At 39.4% G+C, this 17,017-nt stretch overlaps 1 protein-coding gene across 1 annotated transcript in view; it reads left to right on the forward strand.

Moving 5' to 3' along the window:
- Positions 1-17,017, forward strand: part of LOC138964549 (multiple epidermal growth factor-like domains protein 10) — a 63,483-nt gene that overhangs the window by 40,259 nt on the left and 6,207 nt on the right. Inside the window, exons 2-7 of the mRNA XM_070336530.1 lie at positions 887-1,012; positions 6,455-6,592; positions 8,761-8,907; positions 14,141-14,293; positions 15,571-15,717; positions 16,822-16,959. Of these exons, the coding sequence (XP_070192631.1) occupies positions 887-1,012; positions 6,455-6,592; positions 8,761-8,907; positions 14,141-14,293; positions 15,571-15,717; positions 16,822-16,959 (849 nt within the window). The remainder of the gene's footprint in view (positions 1-886; positions 1,013-6,454; positions 6,593-8,760; positions 8,908-14,140; positions 14,294-15,570; positions 15,718-16,821; positions 16,960-17,017) is intronic.

Consider the following 17,017-nt stretch of genomic DNA (forward strand, 5'->3'; position numbering starts at 1 on the left):
TTTGGATGCGTATTCACAAAATACCCCGAATGATCCTTTACGAGGTTTTCATTGTTTGGATGCGTATTCACAAAATACCCCGAATGATCCTTTACGAGGTTTTCATTGTTTGGATGCGTATTCACATACGAGCTTTGACACTAGCAATAATAAGCGTTTCCAAGAAAGCTATCGATTCCAAAGTCTTTTCAAAAGGCGAGCAGAATTTTTAGGGAGGCAACTATGCACAAAAAAAAACACGTTTCGCGCCAACATGTCGGATACGAGGTCTTGCTCTGACAGTGACGATATGTTGTTTTGTTCCGAGAGTTTGCGTATTTCTTTAGTTATGCCATTCCTACTAATGCATGTATCGATATCATAAGCGGTCAAAACGGGAGGTGTTTTCGTCAACTTTAAGGGGTATCATGACAAAAATGACGCTGTTATTCAGCAATGACAAAGTAGACTGCTTCGAAACATATCATGCCTACATACAACCTGTTTTCGATAAATAATTGGCATGCCTATCTCCTCACACACCAAAGTTGTCAATGTACGCCTACTCTGAAGTTTCGTCAACTTTGCGGGGTATCATGACAAAAATGACGCTTTTTTCAGCAATGACAAAGTGGACCGATAAAATCACATTAAAGCTTCAAACCCCGTTTGTGTAATCTTTCACATTATCCTAAATTCTACTTCGCTTTAAGTTTAACTTATTTTCTTTACTTTAAAACGTGTTTTGGTTTAACCATGTTTGTGTAATCACGCACATTATCCTAAATGCTACTTCGCTTTAAGTTATACTTATTTTCTTTACTTTAAAACGTTGTTTGGGTTCTTAATCTTGGTGTAAACTTGTATGCAAAAGTTGAACGAAGATTGTTTCGATCTCTTTCACCAGGAGTGCAAGGGGCAGTAAAGGATCTTGATGCTACGTGTGACGCCGCTGCTGACACCTGCACCAACAGCGTAAACAATGCTATTGTACTCACCTGCGATGCCTTGGTCTCTGCTGGCGCAAAATGCCGTAAGTGTTGCTCAACAGCATGAAAATGCGCACCAGTTTCTGATAAAAGAAAGGTCTTGTCGCGTCTTGGGGGATAAAAGCGAACAGCAAGGCGGCTCTTGCTTGTTACAGAAATTCAAAGATTCAATAAAGATGATTATTTCACTGCAGTTTAGTAAAACATTGTGTGTATAGTTAGGGCTTTGAAAAAAAACTTAAAGGCACAGTAAGCCTCCCGTAAACCATCACAGATAGAGTCGGTCAGGCTTTTACACACAATACAAACACCCTTTCATTTAAACACTCACCGATTGAGAACATCCTAGGTGCCCTCCGTAAAGAGCAAACCATTTTCAAAGAATTTATTTTTGCGTGGTTTATCTTACCCCTGAGCCATCGTGAACCCGTGTGATCCAGTTTCCCTTTTTCACAATGTAGTCGTCAGTTAGTCATTTGAATGCGACTCGATGTGAGCTTATCTACAATAGCACGTTTTTATGCACGAAACAAACGGCTGTGGTTCACAAGAACTCTAGAGATGGTTTTTGACTGTTGAGAGGAACGGCGATATGCACTGATAAACCGTCGTCTGCTACGTCCCTTGCGTGACCCTGCTTCCGGGCTTTTCTGTTTTCAAACTTTCACAACTTCGAATTGTACTGATCTTGTCTTGATGAAAAAAGAATTCTTTTATGATTAAAGAATGTTTGTGTAACAAGCTGTCAATTTATTATTTAGATTTTAAAAGTTAGGTCTAGCGCAAAAGCGCACCACGGTCCAAAAACATTCTGATAATCATCGATCCACGGCTATGGCCAGTTTACATCGATAGAATGAGACCCGAAGGGAAGTAACTCATTTTTGACCTGAGTTCAGGATGGGTCCAAAAAGTGTTCGAGACAATCTGCAAAATTAATTCTTTAAAAATTGCTCGCTCTTTACGTAGGCCACCTAAGATGTTCCCGTTTGGTGAACGTTCAAATGAAAGGGTGTTTGTACTGTGTGTAAAAGCCTGACAGTATCTGTGATGGTTTACGGGAGGCTTACTGTCCGGGCGTGATTTCCGGTATCATATTCATAACAGCCAGCACCAAAACGAGGCGCAACTGCTGTAGAGGACTCATCCACGAAAATAAATTCTTTGAAAATTTCTCACGCTCAACAGAAAGCAGCCAGGATGTTCCCGTTCGGTGAGCGTTCAAATGAAAGTATGCTTGTACTGTATGTAGACGCTCGGGGAGCTCTGTGATGGTTTACGGGAGGCTTACTGTGCCTTTAAACGATACAAAAATATGCTTTGCTTGCCACGGAACTTGGCATTTCCGGACTAACGGCACGGAACGCTAACGGGGGTAACTTTATTTTGGGGCAACAAAGTAAATGTTTACTTTGAGAGTTACTCGTGAGTTCTATAGTACGAAGGGTCCGTAACCGCATCGCTCCGTTTGTGTTTCTTTTTCTCCACGCTCTATTGATCTCTCTGTTCGAGGTGCGTTAATTTGATAACTGCCCCTGTTCTCCCGTTTACTTTGTATCTGTATGGAAAGCAAAATCAAGTAGCACCGACATCAAGGCTTAGCGTGAACGACACACTAGCATTCTAACACCGAAACCTATCGACCAATCACCGGAAGATACTGACGTCATTTTACAAAAAGGAGTTCCCTATGCAGAATTCCTTCCGGTTCGGAGAATTTGAAGTTTTATACAGGGTCAAAACAAATGCAACCCACACACATGTTACTTTCTTCTACAACTGTCGAATTACTTCATGTTTCGTATATGGGTGCGTCTCAGAATCTCGTCCTCTGTGTGTGACATTATCACCAAAAGTAAAATCTTCCCAGAAAACTTTGATAATACTATTTGCACACTTCTCAGGGTGTACCTTTTCATTTTAAACAAGAACAAATATAACATTGCCTTTAGTTTGCCATATATTGAGCATTATTTGGACCATGTGTGCAAAATCACCCGTGTAACATGGAAACAATAAAAGACAAAAAAACTGCATTTATAAGGCTGAAACCGACTTTTATTCAGTTATTATTGTTAAATCACAAGCCATTATAGAGTTCAATATGAAATGACTACATGCAAACAACAAAATAATGTTTTTTTCAAAGTTCGATGCATTCGTCAAAATTTCAAAATAAAAATGAAAATTAATTAATGATATCCTGATCAGAACATGTTGATACATGGCATTCATTCAGTCTTATTGACATTTAACCTTCACAATAGCATATATACAAAGATTTGTTGCTCTAAGACAAAATGTTAGAAAGTTATCCCAAAAGAATGCAAAATGGTCACCGATGTAACATGGAAACATCACTTTTGTAACAAAGAAACGGTTATGTTTTTTCCCACAAACTTTACTAAATGAAGCTGATTTTGCAACCAGATTCTTCTTAGGTAAAATGCCAAACACTAAAACAGGAACAGAAAGAAAAAAAGCTGGACAAAATCAATCAAACTTTGCCCCCAAAAAAGAGAAAAATTAATGAAAAGTTCATCACCGATGTAACTCGGAAACGAACAACCAGACATGTATTATAAGGTTTGACATGAAGAATGCAAATGTTCAAAAGTGGTTCATTCAATTGTTAAGACAATAAACCAAAGGCATTGGTTACATATAGAACAGTTGCCACTTGCAGTTAATTAATTTATTTCAAAAGAAATAATGCCCCCTGGCATTGAAGGTGGGGTCACGAATCATGGTTGCATCAGATGTAGGGACTAAGGAAATATCATAGATCCCTGGAAAGCAATAGTAGCTCCCCTCCGGTTTCCTTCGAAGGAACTTTACCTACACCAGTTCATCAGGTCGAATCTCTTGCACCTGAAACATGCAAGTACCTGCGATTTCAACCAAAGATTGATGCAATATGTGTACTAGTTTCACTAACATGAATTTGTTTAATGTCTATCAAGATTTTGATGCATCCACATTCACTGGCTAAAAACAAAATAAAGTAATTATTTTGTTCAGACTTACCATTCCATTGAACATACAACTTTTACAATTAAAGAAAACATTGACACTTACCGTTCCTTTAAATCGATTTCGGAAATTTAATTTTGATCATGATTTTTATATTTTTAATTTTCAGAGCTTGTTTTTAATCTAAATATAACATATTTATATGTTTTTGGAATCAGGAAATGATGTAAAATAAGATGAACGTAAATTTGGATCGTTTTATATATAAAAAAAATTATTACAATTTTCAGATTTTTAATGACCAAAGTCATGAATTAATTTTTAAGCCACCAAGCTGAAATGCAATACCGAAGTACGGCCTTCGTCGAAGATTGCTTTACAAAAATTTCAATCACTTTGATTGAAAAATGAGGGTGTGACAGTGCCGCCTCAACTTTTACAAAAAGCCGGATATGACGTCTTCAAAAGTATTTGTCGAAAAAAAGAAAAAAACGTCCGGGGATATCATACCCAGGAACTCTCCTTTAAAATTTCATAAAGATCGGTCCAGTAGTTTTGTCTGAATCGCTCTACACACACACACGCACATACAGACAGACAGACACACACACATACACCACGACCCTCGTTTCGATTCCCCCTCTATGTTAAAACAATTAGTCAAGTTTTGACTAGGTGAAATCGAAAGAAAAACTATTATTAACAAATGTTTAGCCTAATTTTTCATTTCATAGAATATCATAGCAGCAAAAACTCACCTTTTCTCAAGAACCTTGGGTGTTGATCACTTTTGTAACAAAATCACAGACTTCGGAAACATGCTCGAAATCTTTCTTCGCTGCTGGAAGCTGAACTATTTCTCTCTGTAACTGCGCATGCGTAGTCACCCGCACCTCTAAGTCACTACGCGCAAAATAGTTCTAATCTTTCTTCAAAACTCTGAACATTCTTTGCAAAACCGTTCACCATCGTAACTGAATTTTGAAGAAACATGTCATATTGCGCAACTTTCAACTTAGTTTGCAGATGCAATTTTGAGAAAATAATACTTAAATAACATTTAGCGTAGCGATTTTCTATGTCCTTTCATGTCAAGGTCGTGTTGAAGATGAATATGCACATTCTAAAGTTCAAATCTAGGACTTGTTGCTGTTGCACGCGTGTGGAAAACTATGTTACGAAAGTGATGGCAAACTTTCAAGCGATTAATTTTGTTTAAAAAAACAATTCTGTGGACAAAATAACATTTCAACTGTCAAGTACACTTAAACCAAACACACATAACAAGAATAGCAGTCCTTGGACATTCTAAACGATTCTTGTAGTGAGGTGCAAAACTAGTTGATGGTTCGTGTCACAGATCAGACCTCCATTTTTCACGCATCCAATCATTTTTTTCGCAAAACAACCTTTATAATAATCATGCAAAATACTCAGTTTTGTTTGTATTATTTCTTTATTCATTTTACGTCTCAAAAATACCAATATCATGATTTAAAATTCAGTATGTTTCAACTGTGGGCTAATTTGATTATGGCACACACAAAAGGTTCAGTTTCTGAGACGCACCCATATATGAACTTCAGCGTATGCATGCCCTATCCACAACGTAGTTCAAATGGTCTGAATTTTGTACAATTTAAAAAAAAGTTTCCGACATCGGGGATTGACTCAACAGAACGAAGTTTGACATTGAGCGGTAGCGAAACTTACCTCATTTAAACCCTCCAGACTTTTACCTTTTGGATTATGTGAATGTCTTCGTATACAAAAGCGCCCCTTTCGCCCTTTAGATTATCGATTACCTGAAGAAAGCGGTTACAGCTAGGTTCAGGGCAATCCCTAGACAGGAAAGCATTGTTGTCATTTGCAATTTTGAAGGTGTAATTTGGAACACATTTTGGAGCGAGGGTAAAAGTCGGACCTTTTAACCTTCAGACTGAAAACTTTGTGGATTGGCCATGTAACTAAAGTTCATGCACAACTGTGAAGATATTAGCTAAACTCGAAATGAAATGACTGGAAAACCTTAAAAATGCCACTTGCTGTGCAAATGCTCAAGTTAATTTATACCTGACATGAACTAATTAAGCTTAAGGATGTAGAATATATTAGTAGTTTTGAAAGTAGCATTTTTGGGGGTTACCCTGTATAAAAGGAAGCAACCGATGTTAAGCGGACCTCGACACAGACAATGGAGTGCGAGGAGTACTCGTAAGAACATGTTGTGTTTAGTCCTTGTCCAGCAAAGAACAGGTGTTATGTTATTCATTCTTGTTTTATTGCCAACGGAAGTATATATGGTAAATCAATAAATATCTGGAAAGAGTTTTATGCAGCGTTCCCTATATGAATTCTTCCGCCAGTTGTTTCCGCTGAGCACTAAATAATCATAATCTTCAGATTCAAAAAAAAAAAATACAAATAAAAAATACAAATTACATGTTGACCTAGGCGTACGGTAATAAGGACATGTTTAATCAGGTGTACTTGGCTTATTTTTTGTTGTTCAGATATCAAAGTTGGCCAGGATTGCAACGACCCTACTTCGAACTCGGACAAATGTGTGACGGGAGCAGATTGTGACACGGCAAGCAGCAACAAGTGTTTATGTGGCTCCGGACACACAGCTACAGCCTCTAACATATGTGGTGAGCATTTCAGCGATCAATTAAAATCCTCCACGAGGAGATACGTTGGACAGACGAGAAAATGAGGAAAAGATGTGTATGATAAATAAATATATGAATAAACCAGAATAGGAAGCCAAAAAAAAGTGAACTGATGTAAACAATTGATGTGTTCTTCTTCCTATTGGAATGAACAACAGAAACGGAAAATACAGCGTAAGAATAGGAGCTAGTGCTTTTTTTTCTTGATGTTTAGCTCATTACCGATGTTTATTTCTTACGCTGTGTGTTTTACTAAAAGTACTGCGAATGGCATACACCGTCTAACTTCAGATACAAGATACAAGACATTTTATTGTCCTCATCAATACAAGGAAATTTGGCATGTGTGTGGCAAGACATAATACACTGATACATAGACATTTACAAAACACAACTGAAGTTCAATATTAGCACACCCTTACGCAAACATACCCACTACTTCAGACTCACAGGCTACATGTGCCCCTCGGACGTACGCAACCCACAATTCACCCAGCCATAGGGGGCCTACAACTCCACATGCACTTACTCATTCATGCAGCACTCTAGCACCCGGCCATGTACAACTCACACACTGGAACCCTCGTACGGCTACATATTGCATTATAACACCCGCACAAACATTACAACCTCAAACATCGTACTAAATCTACAACTAACAAGCATACATCCACTATCAAGCACCGAATACATCATCATGCATTACATCATAACATATTGCATTATAACACACTCACAAAACAAACATTACAACATCAAACATCGTACTATAATCTACAACTAACAACAATCATACACTATCAAACACCAAATACATCATCGCACATTAAATTACATCATACCCCCCACCCCACCATACATTCACAATCGACACAGAATACATCATCATACATATATACATTACATCATAACCCCCATACATTATCACAAATTACATTAAATCATACCCCCCCCCCCCCCCCCTGCCAATGTCAGACAACATTCAGTGTATAAAAACCTAGTATCTCTGCTTCACATCCGTATAGGTGAGTTCACATCCCATTCATATTATCACACACACACAAACACACATATACCTAAAGTGTGGATGGTTACCTAAGAGGCGGCACTGGGTGTAGTGCCTTTCTAGTGCACTTGCACTACAACAGCACTGGGTGCAGTACTCGCTCCGGCATCGAAGAATTTTGCACTAAAAAATGCACAAAATTTGACCTATTTCGTCGCCTATAGAGGACGGAAAGAATGTCATTTTGAACATTGTTATGACATTCTTTCCGTCAAAAAAGTCAATTTAACGGTGTTAAATGAAGCGACCATCCACACAATTAGGTTGCCATCCAGAGTTTAGGTTGCCATCCACGTGTGGATGGTTGCCTTATGGTGATTTAGGCAACCAAACCTGTGGAAACGGGGGTACACACATACACACACACACACACACACACACACACACACACATACACACAGGGCCGGACCCAGGGGGGGTTCCAGGGGTTCCGGAACCCCACCCCTGGAAAAAGCATGTACCTTGCTTTGAGTGTTTTTGGTTTTTTTTACTAGTTTTAGCACCAAAACAATGCTGCTCTTAACCCTCAAAACAAGGCCCAGAATGCACCAGATTGCACAGATTTTAACCGTTTTTCAAAAAATTTCCGGGGGAGCATGCCCCCGGACCCCCCTAGTTCGCGCGCCTGCAGAGCAGGCGCGCGCTTGTGGCTTCGCCACTTCGCTGATTTGCCCCCCCAAAAAAGGAGGAACCCCCCCCCCCCCCCCCCCTTACAACTCATTTGGTCCGGCCCTGCACACACACACACACACACACGTATTTTACATTTTTGCCATCCTCCTCCCCCAGCCCTACCCTCTCAATGATATTAATGACAATTGCACGAATCGTTTTGCATTGGAACAAAAATAAATGAACACGCAAATAAGAATTTACATCAATTTAGCAACAGCTGCAGCACAGTTACAGATTTGTATTCATGTACAGACATATGTAATTGCTCACCTGCATGGGAACTCATTTGCAAGCGTAAAAACCATGATGATGATGATGATTGACGATGATGATGATGATGATGATGATGATGATGATGATGATGATGATGATGATGATGATGATGATGATGATGATGTCATTTCAGCTCCCGATACCAAGTTTGGCGGTGCATGTACAGGAGGCCCGGACGCCCAGGGCAACTGTGACGACACTAACGCCTTGTGTTCTGCAGCTTCAGACGGCACCTGTGGCTGTAAAAGTGGCTACACGGGGACTGATGGACAAGGCTGCAGTAAGACAAACACATATTCAATATTTGAATTCGAGTCGAGTTCGATTAACACGGGGCTATCACACCACATAGGAACGCGGTGGTGCAACAGACAGTTCAGAATAAAATCAATGTCAATGAAACAGCATGAGGTTCAGCTGTTTCTTATCATGTAAGCTTAGTAACGGTTTCCTTGACTTATGTAGAAATACAATACAAGTAACGCGCCTTTCTTTCCAATCGTACGGACAAGGGTACTGAGTAAGCCTGTCATCAAAGAGACGTCACTTAAGTTGGGGGATGAAATCATTTTCTGAGGGGTAAGTTCTCCTGTTTTATCAATACAAAATACAGTTTAATTTAATGTAACACTGTTTGCTTTAAAATCATACCGTTTCTTGCTTTCGGCTAGCCTGCGTAAAGGATCACCAACAATGTGGTTGTGATGATTATTTGGGGGTATTGAAAACAGATAACACTCTGACATTTGAATCTGAAGCGAAATTGATCACGACGTCTTGATAAGTACGCTGTTAACGACGTTCATTGTTTCCCTAGCCTGTACAGTTGCTGTGAAGAACTTCTCATGCCATGGGTGTTTTCTGTCTCAAGCAAGTCTGGCAGGGACCTGTTTTTCCTTTCCTTATGATGCCAAGGTCACCGAGACAAACGTCATTATAGAAACAAAAATTGCGCTCGCTAATTACCCTCGATGAAGTTTTAGAACTAACACGTCACGCCACACTTTCAGAGTGACGTTTCTTTACTTTGACGTAATAGATTGCACGAGGCTTTAGAAGAAATCGAGGTTCCAAAACAAGCGTCTTCAATTTAGCTGCCTCGACTGCAGGACATTTTCAGTAAAATACACGTAAATACAGTATGTATAGGACAAACAGAATAGGTACTACATGGCTTGCTGTTTCGTACCAGATTTACACTCGTTGCTTTTTCAAATAGCGAACAGCTCGCTTTCGCTCGCAGTTCAATATTTAAAAAAACAACTCGTGTAAATCTGGTACGACACAGCAAGCCATGTAGTATTCTCTATGACAAAGACCCCGGAAAGAACAAACATTTCGCGGATGCAGACACAGAAAGACGTCATGAAGAATTCGATGCTTCAAAAGATACAGACTGTGACGATGACTGTGACGTCATTCACATATCCCGAGAAATCATTCATAGTTGTTCGGTCACTTCCGTCAAAAAGTAGATCTCTTCACAATGGCTGCTCCTGTGTTTAGGGTTGTCAAGCTTGAGTACGCAAAACGTGTGACAGAGTTTTCTTCCACACTCGATTAGCTGATGTCTAACTCAGCCTGACGGCTTCGTTAGACAATCAACGTAATCTCGTGTGGAAGAAAACTATGAATGACGTCTCGGTATATGTGAATGACGTCACAGTCATCGTCACAGTCTGTATTTGAATCTGACGCGACATTGATAACGCCGTATTGCTATACGAGTACGCTTATAACGACGTTTATCCCCGAGTACGCTAGTACTTGGGCTCAGCAGACTTTAATCGTGTGTCTGTCTGTGTGTGTGTCTGTTTCGACTTAACAGCTTATTGCTGGGAAACTACTGGGCGCAGTTCGTTCAAAAGTTGATACACTAACTTGATAATAGGTCCGATTGATCGTATTAAAACTTCATAATGTTACCTGGGACCTAAATGCGAAATAAACCACAAAAACGACTTGGCCGTAGGAGGAGTTCACACCGGCGGGGCAACACGCAGCCATTGAGCTGATAGAACATCCGAACGCATCACACAAAAAGACGTCATGACAAAGTTACACGCAAAACGAAAGAGACTTTGACGTCATTTACTTTTGTTCAGAATTTTCCGTCTGTTCCTAGCTTGTCAGTGAAGTAAGCTTACCCAAAACGTCTTTACCCAATATTGACGGACTGTGTGGTGATATCTTCTGCTATGGTCTGTTGAGACAGTGATATCAAAATCGAGACCGGAGGTCGAGATTTTGATATCACTGTCGAAACAGACCAATAGCAGAAGATATCACACAGTCAGTCAATGTTAGATATATTGCTAATTCTCTGGACATTTTGTATTTACTGTAAAGAAATTACAAAAGTATTTGTCTCAGTTTTGGCTGTTCCATATCCCTCCCTCTGATTATTATTTCTTTTTGTTCACTCTTTTCTTGTACTTTTCAGTATTTTCAAATGTCTTTTCTTTCAAAAAGTCTTTAGTCACTTGCTCAACTAAATTCTGGGATCATTACATTTTCATATATTGCTATTTCATATGTTACGTGGATTTCCATTGGTCAATTGGGCAAAACTGAGCTCAGTGCAAAAGTGATATCGACGACATTTCCGTCCATATCAGTTTTGATATTGACGACCTCTTTATTGCTTCCCCACTTCAAAAACACCTACATTTAAAAACAAACAAATATATGTGAAAATGTAATTATCCCAGAATTTAGTTGGGCAAGTGACGAAAGACTTTTTGAAAGGAAAAACATTTTAAAATACTGAAAAGTACAATAAAAGGGTGAACAAAAAGAAATGATAATCAGAGGGAGGGATATGGAACAGCCAAAACTGAGACAAATACTTTTGTAATTTCTTTACAGTAAATACAAAATGTCCAGAGAATTAGCAATATATCTAACATTGACTGACTGTGTGATGATATCTTCTGCTATTGGTCTGTTTCGACAGTGATATCAAAATTGAGACCATAGCAGAAGATATCATCACACAGTCCGTCAATATTGGGTAATATATTTGTTTGTTTTTAAATGTAGGTGTTTTTGTTTTTGAAGTGGGGAAGCAATAAAGAGGTCGTCGATATCAAAACTGATATCGACGGAAATGTCGTCGATATCACTTTTGCACTGAGCTCAGTTTTGCCCAATTGACCAATGGAAATCCACGTGACATATGCAATAGCAATATTGTTCTCTATTCTCATTGCAGCTGTGAAATAATCGGTCTTGTGTCTCGGTCGTGTAGGTACAGAGTTTGCTTCTGCAATCATTGTGTTCGTGTTGATGACGGCTTCATAAGACAAAATAATAAGCGAATCTATCGCGAGGAAGACGTTTATGTACAAATCACCGAACCCAACCCATTTTTTGTGTGCATTTTTCTGAAGAATAAACTGCATGTGGTTAATTTCATCCGTTTAATGCTTGTCGAAACGAGCCATAAGGCTTTAGAATAAAAGATTTCACGCATTGCTTGGCCATCTGATCACAGATGAGGTCGCAGTTTGTAGGTTGAATCTATGAATCGGCCAGAGATAGATCTGCATTTCTGGTCAGAAACCAACATTCACACCACAGACATTCCAAACATTTATATTTATTGAGCGAGCCAGTCTGAAGAGTACTCGGGTCCAGCGCGAGCGTTTTTATATTTAGTCAAGTTTTGACTAAATATTTTAACATCGAGGGGGAATCGAAACGAGGGTCGTGGTGTATGTGCGTGTGTCTGTGTGTCTGTGTGTCTGTGTGTGTGCGTGTGTGTGTGTAGAGCGATTCAGACTAAACTACTGGACCGATCTTTATGAAATTTGACATGAGAGTTCCTGGGTATGAAATCCCCGAACGTTTTTTTCATTGTTTTGATAAATGTCTTTGATGACGTCATATCCGGCTTTTCGTGAAAGTTGAGGCGGCACTGTCACGCCCTCATTTTTCAACCAAATTGGTTGAAATTTTGGTCAAGTAATCTTCGACAAAGCCCGGACTTCGGTATTGCATTTCAGCTTGGTGGCTTAAAAATTAATTAATGACTTTGGTCATTAAAAATCTGAAAATTGTAAAAATAAAAAAATAAATTTATAAAACGATCCAAATTTACGTTTATCTTATTCTCCATCATTTGCTGATTCCAAAAACATATAAATATGCTATATTCGGATTAAAAACAAGCTCTGAAAATTAAATATATAATAATTATTATCAATTTTTTTTTCTTTCGAAATCAATTTAAAAACACTTTCATCTTATTCCTTGTTGGTTCCTGATTCCAAAAACATATAGATATAATATGTTTGGATTAAAAACACGCTCAGAAAGTTAAAACGAAGAGAGGTACAGAAAAGCGTGCTATCCTTCTCAGCGCAACGAATACCCCGCTCTTCTTGTCAATTCCCCGGGCACTGCCTTTGCCACGGGCGGTGGAGTGACGATGCTACGAGTATACGGTCTTGCTGCGTTGCGTTGCGTTCAGTTTCATTCTGTGAGTTCGACAGCTACTTGACTAAATATTGTATTTTCGCTTTACGCGACTTGTTCATTGTTTCCTTAGCCTGTGCATTTGCTGTGAAGACCTTCTCATGTTTTGGGTGGGTTTTTATATTTAGTCAAGTTTTGACTAAATATTTTAACGTAGAGGGGGGAATCGAGACGAGGGTCGTGGTGTATGTGTGTGTGTGTGTGTGTGTGTGTGTGTGTGTGTGTGTGTGTGTGTGTCTGTCTGTCTGTGTGTGTGTGTGTGTAGAGCGATTCAGACCAAACTACTGGACCAATCTTTATGAAATTTTACATGAGAGTTCCTGGGATTGATATCCCCGAACGTTTTTTCCATTTTTTTTATAAATGTCTTTGATGACGTCATATCCGGCTTTTCGTGAAAGTTGAGGCGGCACTGTCACGCTCTCATTTTTCAACCAAATTGGTTGAAATTTTGGTCAAGTAATCTTCGACGAAGCCCGGACTTCGGTATTGCATTTCAGCTTGGTGGCTTAAAAATTAATTAATGACTTTGGTCATTAAAAATCGGAAAATTGTAAAAAAAAAATAAAAATTTATAAAACGATCCAAATTTACGTTCATCTTATTTTCCATCATTTTCTGATTCCAAAAACATATAAATATGTTATATTTGGATTAAAAACAAGCTCTGAAATTTAAATATATAAAAATTATTATCAAAATTAAATTGTCGAAACCAATTTAAAAACACTTTCATCTTATTCCTTGTCGGTTCCTGATTCCAAAAACATATAGATATGATATGTTTGGATTAAAAACACGCTCAGAAAGTTAAAACAAAGAGAGGTACAGAAAAGCGTGCTATCCTTCTTAGCGCAACTACTACCCCGCTCTTCTTGTCAATTTCACTGCCTTTGCCATGAGCGGTGGACTGACGATGCTACGAGTATACGGTCTTGCTGCGTTGCATTGCGTTCAGTTTCATTCTGTGAGTTCGACAGCTACTTGACTAAATGTTGTATTTTCGCCTTTACGCGACTTGTTTTTGTCTTCAGCGATTAGCGATAACAAGTTTGGAGGTTCCTGTACAGCTGACACTGCCAACATACAAGGAACATGTGCTGATGAAAACGCTCTGTGCTCAGCAGCCACTGGAGGCACGTGTAAATGCAAAGCTGGCTACACTGGAACGGACGGAGCTGGCTGCGGTATGTAGGCTTTTTAAGTTTAACTTATAAAGAAATGAGTACCTACAGTATCACTTATAGTAGCCTAATGTGTGACCTTTAGAAGGCTTATGGACATACTGTAATTTGAGACGCCATGTCTCCTGTGCAAAAACACACTCGCAGGAGAAATCATGAATCACTGAATTTGACAACAGTAGCTGTTTATTATGTTATGTTGTAGTCCATACTTTCTTACCATCCCAACGAATGCAGTTTATCTGCCAAAATATTGATACAACAAAAGTACCTAACCTGGTTACTAGCGTGTCTGCTTTTTATTTCAACAGTAGCTGTTGTCAGGGGAAAACAACATTATAAGTCAAAACACTAACTGAAGATAAGTATAAATGCATCGAAAGTGAACTCTTTTTGCACCAAGAGCACTCAACCGGCAGCAGACAATGATAAATCTTAGTGAAGAATACAACTATTCAAACGATTCGGTGCATTTGCTGTCGAACAGAACTACTCATGCTGTGAATGTGTCCTGTCTCTAGCGATTGACGCGGACGTGGTGGGTGGTTCCTGCACAACAAGTAATGGTGTCAACACAACAGGATCATGTGAAGATGCAGACGCTCTGTGCTCAGCAGCCACAGCCGGCACGTGCTTCTGCAAAACTGGCTACACTGGAACGGATGGAGCTGGCTGCGGTACGTAGGAGGCTCAACTTGTAGGATCGCTTAGTTGCAGTACTTCGTTCTGGTGTGTGTGTGTGTGTGTGTGTGTGTGTGTGTGTGTGTGTGTGTGTGTATGTGTGTGTGTGTGTGTGTGTGTGTGTGTGTGTGTGTGTGTGTGTGCTATTTACTATAGTTCTGTTTGTTTCGAAATAATGTATAACCCGATTGTCAGTTTGTTTTGTGTAGGAAATGTGTTGTCAACAAAAGATGGTGTCGTCCTTGAGCTCTGTGCGCAACATCAGACAGTGTTTTCTGTTCAATCTTTGAGACGGTGTCAAAAGCTCAGTTCTACGCATGCGCACCAACTTTACTTTTACGTCTTTGAGTTGAACGTCTATACACTCTCACTCTGCCCGTGTGTGTGTGTGTGTGTGTGTGTGTGTGTGTGTGTGTGTGTGTGTGTGTGCGCGTGTATGTGTGTGTGTGCCTCTCTCTCTCTCTCTCTCTCTCTCTGTCTCTCTCTCTGTCTCTCTCTCTCTCTCTCTCTCTCTCTCTCTCTCTCTCTCTCTCTCTCTCTCTCTCTCTCTCTCTCTCTCTCTCTGTAACGTTGCATGGTTCTGAATGTACTCTTTGCAGTTGTGACAGCGAACACGTTTGGTGGAGCCTGCACGGGGGGACCTGACGTAAAAGGAACCTGTGTGGACGCCAACGGTGTGTGTTCAGGCGCCACCGGCACCTGTGATTGTAAAGCTACGTACTCTGGAGCTGTTGGTGCAAGCTGTGGTGAGTGTGAGCCTGCATACAGTTTTTTTCCAGCTATAACAGCAGTCAAGTCCATGCTCAGGCACTGTCACATAGTAGTGCAGTAGAAAATAACATCGGTATGTCTTGTGTTCGCCAGTTTGCTTCACGATGAGACGGAAACACCAACATACTTTGCCCGGACTGTAAGAAATAAGAGAAAACTGAAGGCGAGCTTTACGGAATTAATATTTGGGTCGTCCTATAGCCTGAGCTGGGGTCCATTTTATGACACGCATTCTCAGTCCTTTAAATGAATATAATGTATATTAAATGGCAACTAGAATGTATTGTCTTCCCTTTTGACATGAATACTCCATTTGGATAATGATACAGACATTAATTAACAAAAACATAGTACAGTGTATGCATTATTGTCTTATTTTAAATGTCAGTCTGGTTTCCATGTTACGCGAGAGACGTATTTTGAAATCCTTGTAATGTACTTAACATACACAATTAAAGTGTGCAAGTATCTATAATTATTTCCCTGCAGGACATGGATATATTTTGAGTTGGTATTTATTGATGAATTCAATTTTCATGGTTAAAATGTCTAAAGAAATTCAAATATCACTCGCGTAACATGGTTTCCAATTGGACCCCAGCTCTGGAGCTGATATCAATGCACGAAATATTTTACTCCGCCTTTATCTCTATAAAGTAATGAATTATTTATTCACATTCAATACATCAGTCCTCTATACTCAAATTGAACTGTCAGTATTGGAGAAAAAAAGAAAAAAAAGTTCTTCGGATTTGATAACCAAATTGGTGGATTCAGATCAGAATGTGGTCAAGTTTGTGTCAATAAGTAGGATATCATTGTTTTCATGAACATTACGTTGAGGAGCCAGATCAAATGTTTTGTTTTGATTTATATAACGCAAGGCGACAGGGAGTTGTATGAGCATTAATTTGTTCTTTTGGTTATGTGAATTATGTCCCCAGCGGTAAACCAACATAAGCGGGAAAAGCGATGTCCTGACAACCTAAAGATCAGCGCTTGTTTTTTGCATATTAAAACTACCAATTGATTGGCTGTTATTACTGCAGAGCTTAATATCTTTGTGCATCTGTTTTCAGTTATGGACAATCAAGTTGGCGGAACGTGTAGTGTTTCTGGACAGGGCTCCTGTACGGACACAAACGCCTTGTGTACAAGTTTGAAATGTGTCTGTAAAGACGGCTACGATGGAAGCGCTGGAGGTACCTGTACCAAAAGTAAGAAACATGTACCGTTTTAGTCACACGTACCACGTGATTTACACGTGCCTTGCAA

The sequence above is a fragment of the Littorina saxatilis genome, linkage group LG4 (assembly GCF_037325665.1).
Source record: "Littorina saxatilis isolate snail1 linkage group LG4, US_GU_Lsax_2.0, whole genome shotgun sequence".
Classification (NCBI taxonomy): Eukaryota; Metazoa; Mollusca; class Gastropoda; order Littorinimorpha; family Littorinidae; genus Littorina; species Littorina saxatilis.